The 16,590-nt window shown below is 40.8% G+C and overlaps 1 protein-coding gene across 2 annotated transcripts in view; it reads right to left on the reverse strand.

The window, feature by feature from the left end:
- Positions 1-227: 227 nt before the first annotated feature.
- Positions 228-16,590, reverse strand: part of csnk1da (casein kinase 1, delta a) — a 46,558-nt gene continuing 30,195 nt past the window's right edge. For both annotated transcript variants that reach the window (XM_080009863.1, XM_080009862.1), the window contains 4 exons: positions 16,442-16,590; positions 15,612-15,774; positions 10,338-10,450; positions 228-2,310 (listed from right to left, as the gene is read on the reverse strand). In XM_080009863.1, the coding sequence (XP_079865989.1) occupies positions 2,260-2,310; positions 10,338-10,450; positions 15,612-15,774; positions 16,442-16,590 (476 nt within the window). In that variant the 3' untranslated portion in view covers positions 228-2,259. The remainder of the gene's footprint in view (positions 2,311-10,337; positions 10,451-15,611; positions 15,775-16,441) is intronic.

The raw sequence follows: 16,590 nt of genomic DNA on the forward strand, positions 1-16,590 counted from the left end.
TGTGTGGCAGCTAAACAAAGTGCATCCACCCAGAATACACGTCTTATGATTTTGATGTCTAGTGTCTGAGCTGCCCAACCCTGTCTCAGTAAAAAAAAAAAGGATTTAATCATTTTTGTTATAATAACAAAAATGACTAAACGTGGGCGGCCCTGTTATTGCTTTGGTGGTGGTGGGCGGGTCTTGCCATTTTGAAAGCATTAGAATCAAAAACTCTCACCCCAAAATACAATCACTTATTTATTTACACAACATTAAAAATACACAAATACAGGGGCACACACTACAGGTTATGGAGGTAACAAGATATTTCCCATTGAGTGACTTACGAGAGATGCACTGGGGGACATCAGCACCCATCTCCATTGTATTGATATGGGAAAAAAAACAATTATTTTCTTTAAGCTAAGGTGACAGACAAGACAAGATTTACGGATGCATAAAACAAGCTTCCTGTGTAAAGTGAAATTGCTTTTAATTTACAAAGACATTTGAGAAATTTTATTCCTATTTTTTTATCCTACCACGCCAGAACAGAAATAAGTTAAAATGGCTGTCCAAAAATCCCCACTTCAACAACTAGATACTCCATTTTTAAAAACCACTCTACTGCACTAAAGGAAAGAAACCACATTTTCTGTGTTGCAACCTCAATTCTGAGTTGGTTCAACGAGGATATGTTTGGCTCCTGTTTTGTTTCCAAACTAAGATTTTGCCTTCAGGATTCCGAGAAAAGATCGTCGTCACACACACACACACACACACACACACACACATTTACACACTGTGTGCACTTTATGAGGTACACCTGTACAATCCAATGTAATCCAATTCACCAGCTCAGCCATGAATTCTACTTTTATGAAGTTTATAATGTTCAGCTTTTGTTGACAGTCAGAAATGTGTAAATTCAATCATATGCTTATGACTGAGGCCATAGTTAAATTGTGTACTGAACTACATTATAATGTAGGGTGTTTCAAATTTTTTGTCCTCCGTATTTACATACATGAGGGGGACAGATTAGAAACACCTCTTCTATAACAGTAAAAAAAAAACCCAAAAAAACAAACCCCAAACATCACAGACAACAAAGAAAAATGTATGGATGAACTGGTGTATTGGATTGTACAGGTGTACTATATACATATAAATATATACACACACACACACATATATATACACATATATATACATATATACATACATATATATATATATATATAAATACATATATATATATACACACATATATATACATATATATATATATATATATATATATAAATAAACAAACAGGAGTGAAGTTGTAGGCAGCCCAAAATATTTTTTTTATAGCACCAGGATTAATTGGATAGATTTCCACATATTAAGTCGGCAATGTTAACACTACGACTCCTAAGTTAAAACAAAAGGAAAAAAAAAAAAGTTGCATTAAGGCTCAAAACAGGTCAGAACGATGGCTTCCTCAGGGGGTTCCTCAAGGCAAAGGAGGAGTTTGCCCCATCCTCGGAGAAAACAGGGAATTTTTAATATCCTTTGCTTCAGTATAGTTTCCGCCCAAATGCCGAACATTACAAAAAAAAAAAACATGTATGTTCTTATTCAAGTTCTGAACACTGGCATCATCATTGTCCGTTAATTTCCCAGAGTGCTGCGTGTTTGGAAGGGACAGCCCCAGGAAGAAAAAAAAACAAAAAACAAAAAAACTCCAGACGAAACGGGACAATGGGGGATGTTGAGGCAGGGAGGGGGGGGTCTTTCCACCCCCGTCACAACCGCAGTCACACACCAATTAAACAAGGAAAAAAAAAAAGATTAAAAAAAACAACATTTTAATGGTAAAATTCACATTTCTTTCTAGTTAAAAAAGAAAAAAAAAAAGAAGAAAGAAACAGAGCTCGAGTCTGGTGGCTTCGGTGGTCACAGAAAAGGAGATATTTGACATGGAACAAAACGCCGACCATAAAAGTAAACCGGACACATACTTGAGCTATAAATCACGACCCCATGCCCCATTCGCCCCCACATCTAATTGTGAACACTCGTGTGTTTGCATGTGTGACACAGAGAGAGAGACCTCCTCCGCTGGGCTGGCATCCGTTTCCATCCCAAGTCCTCTACCGGGGATTTTTACAAACAAATAAAACTAAAATAAAAACCTAGTTCTGTGTGTGTTTATGTGTGTGGGATAAGAGAGCGTGCGTAGTGCGTTAAATCTCCTATCTCACCCCCAATGGTGTGGCAGTTGTCAGCATTTCATCGGGGGGCCGCAGAGGGAAGGCCGCTGGGAGTGACCCGAGACAGGGCCTGATGGGGGAGACAGGGAGGAAGGGGTGGTTGGTAGAAAACAAACAAAATTCTAGTTTTCAGAGCATGTTTTCCAGGCCTAAAAGGCCAGTTGCAGCCATTCCATGCCAATGATGTCTATTCAAAATGCACATAAGGGGGCGGCATAGCTTCCATTTTATAGGGATTTCACCATATGAACCATTTCAGGAACTTCAGCCTCTCTTTTTGCCCCCATAGGAGGAACATGGTTCTGACATGGCTCCTCTTGGATAATTCCTGGCCCCAAAAAGGTCCCATTGGAGCAGTGTTTGCGCTGATTACTCAGAATCTACGAGAGTTCCGTCAAGGACACAGACACGCCATTTTTGAAAATAGGTACACAGCTGATTTGCTTCTGCATGCTATTTTTGTAAAACAAATTAAAAAAATAGAAAAAAATAAAACGATGGAAAACCAGAAGCAGAAATAGAGCGACTGAGGAAGTTGCATAGTTTGCGTCCGTTCCTCCCGATTTGTATCATTTCCGGGGTTCCTCGTTGCCACAAGTCTTTTGAGGAGTGCCAAGGCTCCTGATTTGGAGGGTTCTAGGCCAAATTGGTTCATCATTGGTTCTTGTAGCTTTGTGGGAAAGCGGCCTATGTTGCCACATGCAACAAAAGTTTTACCGAATGCAAGTGGGTTCTGAGTGGAGAACATACTGAAATGTTATGCATTTCTTGACAACGCCCCAGGAAATCCCTTGTCTGGATTGAAACAAGGGAAACAAATTCGGCAAGGAAAAGGTGGGCTCATAAAACCGTGGACTGTGGAAGACTGGACGCAACTAAATTCGGGGATACACAAATAATTAGCAGCTACATTTTTGTCAGGTTGAGATCAAGATCACAACCCCACAAACAATGCAATTCAGTCACACGTTAAATAATCAGACACATAAGTTCAAACAAGTATAGTAAAAAAAAAACATGGCCGAGATGCGCCTTCAACACATACATTGTTGTTTTACTATGACTATTTCAGACTTGTTACTCTGTTTCGGTCAAGTGTGGTGATGAAAGACTGGCGAACGATTCAATCGTAGCGGACAAATCATCCTAATGCCTCAGGAGTCACTTGGCAAAAGAGCGCGCAAGCGAGTCATTCTTCGACTCAAACTTAAGATAATTACAGAGTTCAGGGCAAAAAAGATAGTTACTATAAAAGTCGTCAAAACAATTTGAGCTGGTTGTGGCATGGGCACACAGGAGTAGGGGTGCAACGGATCACAAAACTCAAGGTTCAGGTTGTATCACGGTTTTGAATCACAGATTGAATCATATTTCGGATCAGAAATAAATAAAAAAATAAAAAAGGGAGGCAAATATAACTTTGATTTCCATTTATACTGTAAAACACTTAAAGCAAGGAACTTTTGCCCATGGTCTTAAATGTTTCACATTCAAGATGTCCAATGTTCGAATAAAATCTTAAAATATATAAAATATTCAATAATCGATTGTTAAATGAAAGTGCAATATGAGGCTCACATGATACCTTCTTCCTTTAAACATGTAGTGAATGAAAAAATATGATTAGATTCATCCCCAGTAACTTCATTTAATTCCAATAAGAAACCAGTATCATGTTGAACCTCTCACATTTATAACAAACTCAATTTCATGAAAGTTGGTTCAGAATTAAGCAATTCACAGTTGATGTTGTAGAGAGGTCTGCGTCTCTAAATACACAATGCGGTTCGATTTTCAATTTTAAACATATGTTTTGTTTTTTTACTAACCCTAACGAGTCTTGATTTCTTCTTTCTCAATAAATAACCAGTCCAGTCACATCAAAACATTATAAATGTTATTTTTTTGTAGTCGAAATATAAACAAAATACTTCATACAATTTCATAGATAAAAAAAAAAATGCTTGGTAACCTAAGAGCCGGCTCTTTTCAGTGAGCAGGATCATCTGGCTCGATCATCCGCAGTCGATCAGTATTCACTACACTAGCTTTCGCAATCTCCAAGACTGAAATAACCATAAGGGGGCAGGTCCTCGCTTATCGACCAGTCTGCTTAGTGACCTCGTCATTAAATGGATTCTCTCACACACACACACACACACACACACACACACACACACACACACACACACACACACACACACACACACACACACACACACACACACACACACACACACACACTTTTTCCCCGCCTGATAGTCGCTGAACCTGTCTTCCTTGACTGTCTGTAGCTGGACCATGTCCTTGCATAGTTGGATTGTTATTGCATTAGTAATGTCGGCCCACCGCTTGCTTTTTCTGTCATATGCATTGCCTCAAAACAATGCCTCTGCCCAGCGATGTCTGACCCTTTGTCTTCACTGTTTCACTGGCGCTACTGATTGACAACCTCAAATTGACGACCGTAATTGCATGCACTCTTGGTATTCAAACACATGTATTCTGCTGAGGTGATGGAGTAAGTTAGAGAGTTACTTAGTTGCTAGAGTTACCACCACTGGCAACAAAAGTGGCTTGACAAACTTTGCAATAAACAGTCTTTTGGTCTATGTTGGATATTTTAAAACCAAAAAACTTCCAAACAGCAGACAGCTCCTCTTTTGGGCATGAGTTCTTCTGGTGCATCATCTCTGCCTCCCGTCACTCTCTTCATCCTCCATCTGTCTTTTCTGAATGTTCCCTCTCAATACACCGTAGTGCTCTTCGCGGCGAACATTATATATTTTGCAGCCTAATGAATAGTTAAAGCAATTGTTTCAGCTATGCAGCTTTGGCGGTATATGAAAAAATCATATCATACGGGATATTAAAAACAGTATACACCGGATGAAACATAGCACTACCGGGAAGACTGAAGATTTGTGTGTTTTTGTATTGACAATCAAGAACAATCATCAATCTACCTTGACTAATATAGGGAGACGGGGTCTGCTGCAATGTGGTTACTGGCAATGACAGTTATTTGGTTCTCATGTTGAGACAACACACTCAAATTGCAAATGTCATACCCCGAATCACATTTAGATCGCTTGCTGGCACTGTTTAAGCATGAAATAACTATGACACAAAACACACCTGCACGAGAAACAGCTGAGCAGTCAACCATCCAATTATTTTGACCCCCTAAAACAGGGGGACTTTGCATAATTCTTTGCAAATATTCAGTGTTTATCTTACCATTTGCGCTCAGGCTTTCTACTTCCCTGACCTTGTCATGATGTTTGAGTCAAAGTTTGACTGCGAAAAATCACTTGGAAACAAAATCTTTGATTTGTTTGAACTGGTTGAGTTCAAAACTAGGGTATCCAAAAGATCCAAAGACTGACATCTGGCCACCTTAACGCCTTCATTGCAATCCAACAACGGAACTCTTGGTACGTTTACATGCACTCAATACCAGATTAAGCTCAGTTGGGTAGTTGGGTTCAGGCAGGGGTGCCCAAAAGGTCGATCTACCCGCAGTACCTTCGCGATCGACCGGTCGATTGCGAAGGTACTGCGGGTAGATCGCGTGCCAATAAAATATATTTTTTTAGATTTCAGATATCATCTATCCTCCATTTGGCATTTGCCACTTGATTGACATACAGGGCGGCCAGTCTTATGTTGCTTAAAACTTTGTTCATTGGGTTACAATCACAACTACTTAGATCTACTGCAAAACTTTAGCGAGCTAAGTGACTAGTTAGCCTTCCAATTTATATCTAATAAAGAAGGGATATAAAAAACGAGTAGGGGAGCAAGTAAGAAACCAAAAGCTTACCACTTCCATGCAGAATGGGAGGAGGACTTTTTGTTCTACCATGTCATACTCGAAGTGCGTTTGTCTGATCTGTCAATCTACTGTTGCTGCTAATCTGCAAAAAGGGAAATGTGGAAAGGCACTTTCGAACTGTTCATAAAAAATACGACACTGATTTCCCTCCGAAGAGCGAGCTAAGAGAAAGGTGACATGTGACATTGAAATCACAGTTAATCGGACAGCAGTCATTTTTCACACAGCTGAGTGCTGCAGGTTTTGGAATTTACACACGGAGGAAAAGTACCCCAACATTAGGAAATGTGCCACCACCTTGACTGCATTATTCGGCTCAACTTATTTATGTGAGTCAACCTTTTCCCACATATACACCGCATTCCAAATTATTATGCAAATTGGATTTAAGCATCCTAAACATTTAATTTTTTGTTTTTCAATTAAACTCATGGATGGTATTATGTCTCAGGGCTCTTTGGATCACTGAAATCAATCTCAGACACCTGTGATAATTAGTTTGCCAGGTGAGCCCAATTAAAGGAAAACTACCGAAGAAGGGTGTTCCACATTATTAAGCAGGCCACAGGTTTCAAGCAATATGGAAAAGAAAAAGTATCTCTCTGCTGCTGAAAAGCCTGAAATAGTGCAATGCCTTGGACAAGGTATGAAAACATTAGATATTTCAAGAAAACTTAAGTGTGATCATCGTACTGTGAAGAGATTTGTGGCTGATTCAGAGCACAGATGGGTTAGTGCAGATAAAGGCATAATGAGGGAGGTTTCTGCCAGACAAATTCATCGGATTAAGAGAGCAGCTGCTAAAATGTCATTACAAAGCAGCAAACAGGTATTTGAAGCTGCTGGTGCCTCTGGAGTCCCGTGAACCTCAAGGTGTAGGATCCTCCAGAGGCTTGCAGTTGTGCATAAACCTACTATTGGGCCACCCCTAACCAATGCTCACAAGCAGAAACGGTTGCAGTGGGCCCCAAAATACATGAAGACTAATTTTCAAACAGTCTTGTTTACTGATGAGTGCCATGCAACCCTGGATGGTCCAGATGGATGGAGTAGTGGATGGTTGGTGGATGGCCACCATGTCCCAACAAGGCTGCGACGTCAGTAAGGAGGTGGCAGAGTCATGTTTTGGGCCGGAATCATGGGAGAGAGGTGGTAGGCCCCTTTTGGGTCCCTGAAGGTGTGAATATGACCTCGGCAAAGTATAGAGTTTCTGACTGACCACTTTCTTCCATGGTTCAAAAAGAAGAACCGTGCCTTCCATAGCAAAATCATCTTCATGCATGACAATGCACCATCTCATGCTGCAAAGAATACCTGTGTCATTGGCTGCTATGGGCATAAAAGGAGAGAAACTCATGGTGTGGCCCCCATCCTCCCCTGACCTCAACCCTAGTGAGAACCTTTGGAGCAGCCTAAAGCAAAAGATCAATGAGGGTGGAGGCAGTTTACATCAAAACAGCAACTCTGGGAGGATATTCTGACATCCTGCAAAGAAATTCAAGCAGAAACTCTCCAAAACCGCACAAGTTCAATGGATGCAAGAATTGTGAAGGTGATCTCAAAGAAGGGTCCTATGTTAACATGTAACTTGGCCTGTTAAGATGTTTTTGATTGAAATAGCTTTTGATTTCAGTAAATCTGATCTCCAAATGCTCAACTTCAACAAATGACCATTTTCAGTTCTTTACAACCTATAAAATGTTTTGAAATTCTGTTGTGCATAATAATTTGGAACACTGCATTTTTATTTTTTTATTTTTGAAAAAAATACTGTTATCATTGGGAGGTTTGTTCAATAATAATTGAATTATACCCTAACGGTTGATGACTTGAAAATTATACTGACTGTCATTTGCATCGACTATTTAGGAAAATCAAAGAAAAATATCATTTGCATAATAATTTGGAATGTGGTGTAAATTATAAAGTCCAAATACCTTTCCATCATGACGGATGATCATTTGGAAACCTGCCTGGCTACCAGCAGCTACTGTCCGGACTATGCAACCCTGGCCGACTCCATTCAGTGCAAGTCATCACAGTAAGGTAGTGACCATAAATTTATTTTATTGTTTTGTGCCGAAAAGGTTCATGCAGTGATGCAAGGTACGCCAACATATATTGTATATATAAAGTATACTCAGTATCTTCTTCTTCTCTTGGCTGCTCCCGGTAGTATACTCAGTATATATATATAAATAAATATATTTAGCATTTTTTAATGCAGGTAGATCATTTTGACCTGGTCACTTTAAAAGTAGCTCACAAGCCAAAAAAGTGTGGGCACCCTGGGTTAAGAGCATAATGCAATTAATACCGAGTTCAGACTACAAGATTTTAGCCTGATTTTCCACTCACCCACAGGTTTTTGGAGATCGCCGAGCAAAGCTCCAGATCCGAGGCAAATCATAGCACACACTCGTGAGTGACGAACGTGTGATGTGAACTGCTCACAACACGATCCGACTTCTTGCCAATGGCTCAGATGCCGGCGAGATATCAAGCAGATTTAATATCTGGTCATGTCGGGGTCGATGTGGGAGTGACGCAACAAGCTACAGTCAATGAGAGTAGATACAGAGTGAGGAAGAGGGGAGGAGCTGAGAAGGAGAGACTGAAGTGCACCGGAGCAGCAGTTTTTAATATATTTCTCATTTAAATAATGCTTTTATTTGTTTTTGTTTTTTTACAGTGATCAAGAATCTAATAAAAAATCCTGTTCAGCGCATGATATTGCGTAATTTCCAGTGTCCCTCCTTGTGTGTGTGTTTGTGACAAAAAGTAACTTGGAGACCACCGGGACAGCGTGGCGCAGGAGGTAAAGGGTTAAAAATATATGCGGCGGAATCGTTGGGTTTCGTGGCGCAAATGTAGTTTGCACACACCGATCATATCTGGGTTAAGGTGCTACAAAAATTGATTGAGGAGAAATCTGGGTCTGTTAAACGAGTCTGCGCCTATTTTGAGTTTAACTCAATGAAGATTTTTCGGGTAATTGAGGGGCTTTGCGGGTTCGGTTTTGGTGCTTGAACCTCATCACTCACCCACTGGACAAAGCCTTTCACACCAGCACATGGCGCGCAGCTATTTTCCCAGACGATCCAAGAGAAGGCTGCTCTGAGTGGGGTGGCCAGATGGATGGGAAATAAGTGGGAAACAGGGAGGAGGAGGAGAAGGGAACGAGGGAGAGAAATAACCAAAGGGAGTCGAGGAGTCGATATCAAAATAAGTCACTGAACAGAATCGTTTCGAATCGTTTCTAAACTTCAGAATGTTAAAGCTAAAGTCAACGATTATAAGCGCTTGCCGGATCTATAGTGGTGATATACTTCACAGAGCTCCAATTCCGAAGGAAGGGTGACATTCCCTGACTTTTCCCTGATTTTCTGTGTTCCAAAATTTCATGCTCAACTAATGAAATAATCACCGATCTTTTAACTGGGTGTGAACAAGATAATTTCAATTAACAGTTTCCTAATGGCACAGACACTTACGGTAAAAATCTAACAAGGAATTCCAGTTATCAAGTGAAATGTACCAGTCAAATTGCAATTTTTTTTTAATGTACGCATTGTTGTGACAATAAAAATACACTTAAAAAGAAATTTCACTAAATACCAAAATAAATAAATAAGAAAAAATGTGCACAGGACAAATCATTCCCTAGCTATCCTTCCACTTTCACAATATATAGGAACCCAGTCTTAGCTACCCTAAGCTAGGGCCACATTAGGTGACTTTTTCGAATCGTGAATGACAACAAATGATTGAGCGCACATTTTACAACTGACGTTTGCAGATTTTCAGTCTCTTGTACACCCTTACACACAAACAACTGCTGTCTTTGAGGAGGACAAAGCTAAAGATAGAGAAGAAATGGATGCAGTTTGGTGGTACTCCCGCACTTGCGAATGTATAAAATATCTCACAATATTGGCCGATTGGGATCGTTTTCAAAGATTTGAGTCTCACTCACACACATCGATTACAGCTACGACTACAGAATGTGACTACCACGACTACGCCCGATCTCAAATCGCTGTCAAATCAGCCCTGGAAAATCACGTAATGTGGGCCCTTGTACAAAAGCCCACTTTGTTTCATAGATTGAAGTGTGTCCACAAAGTTTCTTCCCCTGCTGTGATATTATATTACGCAGGCCACTTACCATCAACATGTCATCAGAATTGGAAAAATGATAACTGCAGCAGTGCACTAATAGGACAAGCTTATGGAACGTTGCCGTGTGTGTCTTTCACCTGTGAGCTGGACATGCGCGAGGTTTCCTGGCGTCCCGTCAGGTCTGAGGAGGAGATGTTGACTGGTGCTCCCCGATGCAGACGCATACTCACCTTCCTCTCTCTCTCCATACCTGAGAGGAGGAAAGGGAGGAAGGAGTCAAACTATCGAGTCGATTTAGTCATTTTGTCATTCGGGCTGACCTGGACCGGGACAGCTCTGCTCTTCTTATGTTTTAGAGAGTTTATTTCTCTGTGACTCTCTCCTCGATCACCTGCTCTCCATGCATTATGTGCAGAAAATAATCTTCACGAGTCGTGCCCCGTTCCTCCGTGCCCATCCCCGCACTGTTTTTAGTTGTTTTATTTGGAGGAACAGGGATCAGCTCTCCGTGTTGCTCTTCACCATACGGAGAGCACGAAGAGCAGTGTTTGCGTCCATGACCGGACGTGGATGATTCATACATATAAAAATAGATTTATGATTCCATTATTTAGATTCCCATTGAAAAGTTATCCCTGTGCATTTTGTAAGCTTCAATCTGTTTTATCCTGTGATTTTAATGGACAATGACTGAAAAATAAAATAAATAAATAAATAGATAGATAGATAAATAAATAAATAAACACTGCTCGACTTGAAGAATCGACTGACGGGTTTCCGGCTCATCATTTGACTCGTCGACTTTCAGGGGGCAGCCCTAGTAATTTGATAACTTCAGATGTGACAGGCCTCAATAGCGTGAGTCATAGCCAGCCGGCTATTCCAGCTAGTATTAGCCCTTAGCGGCCTGCTAGCCACGGAGGTCCTGTTGAGGTTTCGAACAGACTTTCCCCTTTAGCTCCCGGCTCGCACACCTTTGTAATAGGTGACTCCATCATCCGCCACGTCAGGCTTAGAAGGCCAGCCACAGTAGTGTGTTTACCTGGGGCCAGAGCACCTGACATTAAAACTAATTTTAGAGTGCTGGCAAGCAACAGGAATAGCCATAACAAACAGGCCCAGAAGGATGACACCAGCTATTCTGATATAGTTACTCATGTCTGCACTAATGATGTGAGGATGAGACAATCAGAGATTGCAAAGAGTAACATAGCTAGAACTTGTGATCTCCCCAGAAAGATGAGTTGGCATTGAGTAATTGTCTCCCTCATCATTGCCTACAAGAGGCAATGATTCAACATTCAAGATTCAAGAGGTTATTTGTCACATACATATACATACGGTCATACATATACTGTATGCAGTGAAATGTCATGACACCTGGTAATTACACACAATAAGCTCTAAAAATACTAAGAATACTAAAATGTGCGTAATCGACACGAGGTGCTCGCGCAGATGAAAGGTTCAGTAGATTAGACTCGCCTATATTGGTTGCTGGCTAAGTTCTGCAGACATCAGGGACTCCCCTTTGTAGATAACTGGCGCTCCTTCTTGGGGTGACCCTACCTGCTGAGGATGGACGGCCTTTACCATAACAGGGAAGGCGCCATCACTCTTTCTAGGAACATAGATAAATGAAGATAGAGCAGGCAGGAACACAGGTGAGTGGAGAGTCTGGTAGTACCACTTTAAGGGGTGTGGACCTTAGCCCAGTCAAGGTAGGGCAGGCTAACACTGCACATGCTATACCCTCAGGGGGTGTAGAGTCGGTCAATTTAGCTAGTACTATACCGAACAGCAGTAAAAAAGCAAAAATTGGTCGCGACTCACTGATGACAGCTTACAGTCATGTGTGAAGCTCAAAATCATACAGCCCGGATATGGAGAAGCTCTGCAGTGAAGTTCAGGGGCAGAAATCGCATTAAGCAGGTGAGAAAACAAGCTATTCATTTTGCAAATATAGATATTTATACCGGACCCTGAATTGATGTAGTTGTGTTTTATATTCAGGTTGACTGTGGCACGCAACTGAGGAAATAGTCGCGGATGACGGCACTGAAATAGCCTTAAGCCGTGATAAAACATAAACTAACATTTTTTTGCCCCTTATAATGAAAGTGAATATTTATTTTTTTCAAATCCACAAATAAGTGAAGGACCTGTATTTTGTATTTTATTTCAAAGAAAAATTATACGTGCCAGTATTATTTTTTTTAGAGTTCAAAATTATTTAGTGTTTTACTGTATCAAGCACAGAAAAAAAATGACAGCCTTTATCAGTTTGTAGTTCTTTTATTTCATAAATGCAACAAACTACAGTTCTTATATACAGTACATAGCATAAGTGTTAAAAAACTCTACTGTATATACGGTGTTATCTTCATTATAGCGGTCAAATAGGTTTTGCGGCTCCAGGTGGGTTTTATTTGGTGGGAATCATGCCCAAATGGCTCTTTTCATGCTGAAGGTTGCCGACCCCTGTCCTAGTGGATGAAGTTGGACGGCTCGGTGGGCGGTGGGGGTATGTGGCGGACCAAGGATCAAGCCGCGGCTGCAGATGGCAGGATCATGCCGAGGCTGCAGACGGCAGCATGGCTTCCTTTCGCACGGCCGCCCAGCTTCCTCGAGTTGGCCGGATCAGCGACTGCGCGGTGCTGATAAGTCCTACTGGTGGTCGGACCAAAAGACTGATTGGTCTTAATGTTTGTCTGTCTTGGAGAGGTGATTGGAGCACAGGCTTGTCATCCGACCAGGAGACGGAGCTAAGTGTCAGTCCCCCTGCGTCCAATCGGATTATTATCTATTATTTATCCTTTTGGCCAGCGAGCCTATTTGTTGTAGGTTTGAAATAAAAACTCACCATGTTGGCAAGCCTATGGCCAGAAAGAAAGACTCTCCCTCCCTAAACCCCTACCGGTGGGCAGAGACTCCCACAGTCATACTTCTCAGATGGTTTTCTCTTTTAATCACAGTGTTTGTAGATTATCCAGCATTTCCCGCCACACTTAAAGTACCTCAAATTACAAATCAGGCTCTAAACAATGCAATATTAATAAAATTAATACCAGGGAGGTAATGGGGTAAAGGGCATCGATCAGCCTGCTAGCCTCTAATGAATATCAGATCACTCTAATGAATATCAGATAACTCCCCTCCAAAGCATTGTTAGCTAATGATTTGATCATACCAAAATCTCGATATGATGGGTCTATGTGAGATTTGGTTAAAGCTAAACGATTTCTTACCACTAAACAAAGCTTCTCCAACAAATTAAGTTAGCTCCCATGTCACTGAGTTCCCATAAAATTTTATATGGGACTGTCACAAACTTACAGTATAATTCAACCTGTAACTCTTGTAACAATAAACCTAAATCCATGTAATCACATAAACATATATGCACACACATAATGAAGAACACAGCTTGTAGCTTCCAGTCACACACTTTTTTAGCACACAGGGTAAATTCTTCCACAAACCTTTTAGATTGTGTCCTTCTTTGGGTTTCTGCCAAAAAGCTTGCCCCAGCCTCAAAGCCTTTCTTATCTTGGCCTGACCAATTATTTTCTGCACCTGTGAGATCAAGCTGACTGTTCTCTGTCTCTGTGATGTCGAACTGACCATATATTCTCTGACTCCCTGAAAATAAACTGTTAGACTCAGAGAGCTGCTCCTTAGCACATCTCTGATCCGACCCTTGTACAAGTAAAACCAACGTCTGTATGCCACTTTATTTAAGACCACCAATTGACAAACTACAGATTAAAGCGATCCTTTCATTTCTGTAACACTCTCACTGAGGTTTAGTAGGACCTAACATATACAGTAACTAACATGGAAATGTCCATTTCAAACTTCAAATGAAACTCTTTCACTTTAAGTGCAAATATACATGCATATTATATGTATGTGGTACTTTACAAATATATTGCAATCATTACGAAAAAAGAAACCTATACAATAAATGGCCGACTCTTCTCACTTTCGTACAATGGAAGTCTTTCCCTCACCGTGCGTGGAACTAAGTGAATGAAATCGAACAACTCGTTTTACTGAGTGACTCGTCAAGAACCAATTCTCAAAAAAAAACAAAAAAAACGAGATGAGCTCCGCTGTGACAGCGGTAGAAACGCAGTCTGCACAATGTTAGAATATTGTCAAGCGATAAATAATTTATCTAATCTTCTTTGTTTACCTTGAGGTACCTCCAAACAACCGACCTTTTCTTTCTTTCACTCTCTTTTTTGCGTCAACTACGCAACTACACATTTTTACGAGTAGAGTACATGAGCAAAGTATAGGGCGTGTAAATTTGACCGGCACAGAATCTGAAAATATATCTTGAAACTGATCGGCAGGTGAAAACCGACCAAGTCTGGTCATGGCCGATTGAACGGTGCATCTCAATGTTTTATATGTTAACATTACAGTCACATTTCTGTGCTTTATTATAACTCTCCCACTTCCCATTTTACCTCACAATGCAGCGTTACACCTCGGTGGACGATAAAACACCGTTCAGTGCGCTGCGGATCAGCGGATGTTGAGTGAGAGGAGAGGGAGTGGATACAGAACCGCATCTGGTCCAATCCGAGGGATGTAGTTTAAATACCCAATGTCATTCAATTACAGTACTATATATACAGTGTATATATATATATATATATATATATATTTTTTTTTGCGTAGTTTCAACTGGCATTTCGTACATTTCGTTTTTTGACTAAGAATGGCATAGTTGGTACACAAAATGCGTGCAGGTTGGCATGTCTGCCCTTGTATGCCTCTGAATTTGGGATAAGGGATTTTAGTTTACTTGCAATGGTGCATCAAACAATTGCAGCAAGAGGTGAACCTTCACGACACGTGTCCCCCTTTGGCGATTATGTTGACTTATTCAATTTGTTAGACGCAAGACCTGCATCTGTTTTGGTCACTGACTTCTTGATTGAGAATCATCCAAGCTTGTTATCGTTTTGGTTGTCTTTTGAAATATTCTTTTGTTGTTCTTTCTTTTTCCATTTTATATTGCTTGAAACGTTCGTTATTATTTGATCTATATGTATTGATATGAACAGGTCTCCCTTACAAAAAAGAGCTCCTGATCTCAATGAGACTTAAAAGGATACTAAAAAGTCAAATTAAATCTTGATTGGTTGTACTCTAAGCTGAAAGAGATCTGAAGGACAATTTCAAAGTTTCCGTTACTCCATTGTTTTAACAGAAATTGTGTGTCAATTGAATCTGTACTGTTGTAATGGCTTTCCTTTCACACAATCTGATTTGGGGTTTAATCTCACCTGAATTAATGTGTCAATGTAATTCTGTTCTCTAAAAGTGATTCATTAAGAAGCGACAAAAAAAAAAAGAAAAAGACTAATTTTGCGTGTGTGTGTGCGTTGACAGACCTGTGTGCGAGATTGGGGTGAGTGCCGATGGAGTGGTGACTTCCTGAACACCCCTGGGTCTCCCTGAAGCCAGGAGCCCGGCTCTAGCCCCAGGGTTCCTGCCATGTCTTAGCCTGTCCTCGCGCTCTCGCCTCTCCGCGTCCTCTGCAGCTCTGTTGGCACCCTGTGTCAACACGCACCCGCACCCGCACACACACACACACACACACACAATAAATACACAATTAAACACAGCGAGTACAGATGGGACACCAGATAACAGAAGAGGGCCTCGTTATATCAGCTAGTTCAACAGTACTGTGTACCTGACAACGCAGACTGTGTGCATAGAACAGTGTGTTTACATGCACACTTAAGTTCTGATTTTATTGCAAATAAGGCACAAAAACAGGAAGCTCACAGTATACTCACGTGTATAGTCATGTGTATTGTTTTGTAATTTTTGAACACCAGTAATATCCCATTTGATTTTAAACTACTTTTTTGGAATTGTTGCAGTACATCCAAAGTGTAACTGACTGCAGTAGGTTCCTGTTTCTAGTCTTTTGTGTCAGCACAGATATAGCCTAAAAAGCTGATTTGTGGAGGTGTAAAATTCTAAATTAAATTCAAAAGTCAATAAAGCCTGAAAAACCCATTTTCTTTCCCCAGTGTGATAAATAGACCGGCTTTAGGCAACTGCTATGAACAGTTATAAATTATGGGAGCCCACATTGTAATAAGGACTGGGTTGAAATATGGCCAAGCCTATGCTTTGAACTCAATTATACATGTAGAGAGTAGAAATAAATATTTTTATGCAACGAAGAAAACAAAACAAACTGACTTACAAACTTGAGCATGTTCCAGTCAAAGACGTAGTCGTAGGAGAAGCCCTGCCGGTGGAAGAGGTTCCTGAAGAGCTGCCGCAGGTACGAGTAGTCTGGCTTGTCGTCGAAGCGCAGCGAGCGGCAGAAGTTCAGGTAGGTGGCGAATTCCG

This window comes from Zeus faber (assembly GCF_960531495.2).
Source record: "Zeus faber genome assembly, chromosome: 11".
In the NCBI taxonomy this organism is placed as follows: Eukaryota; Metazoa; Chordata; class Actinopteri; order Zeiformes; family Zeidae; genus Zeus; species Zeus faber.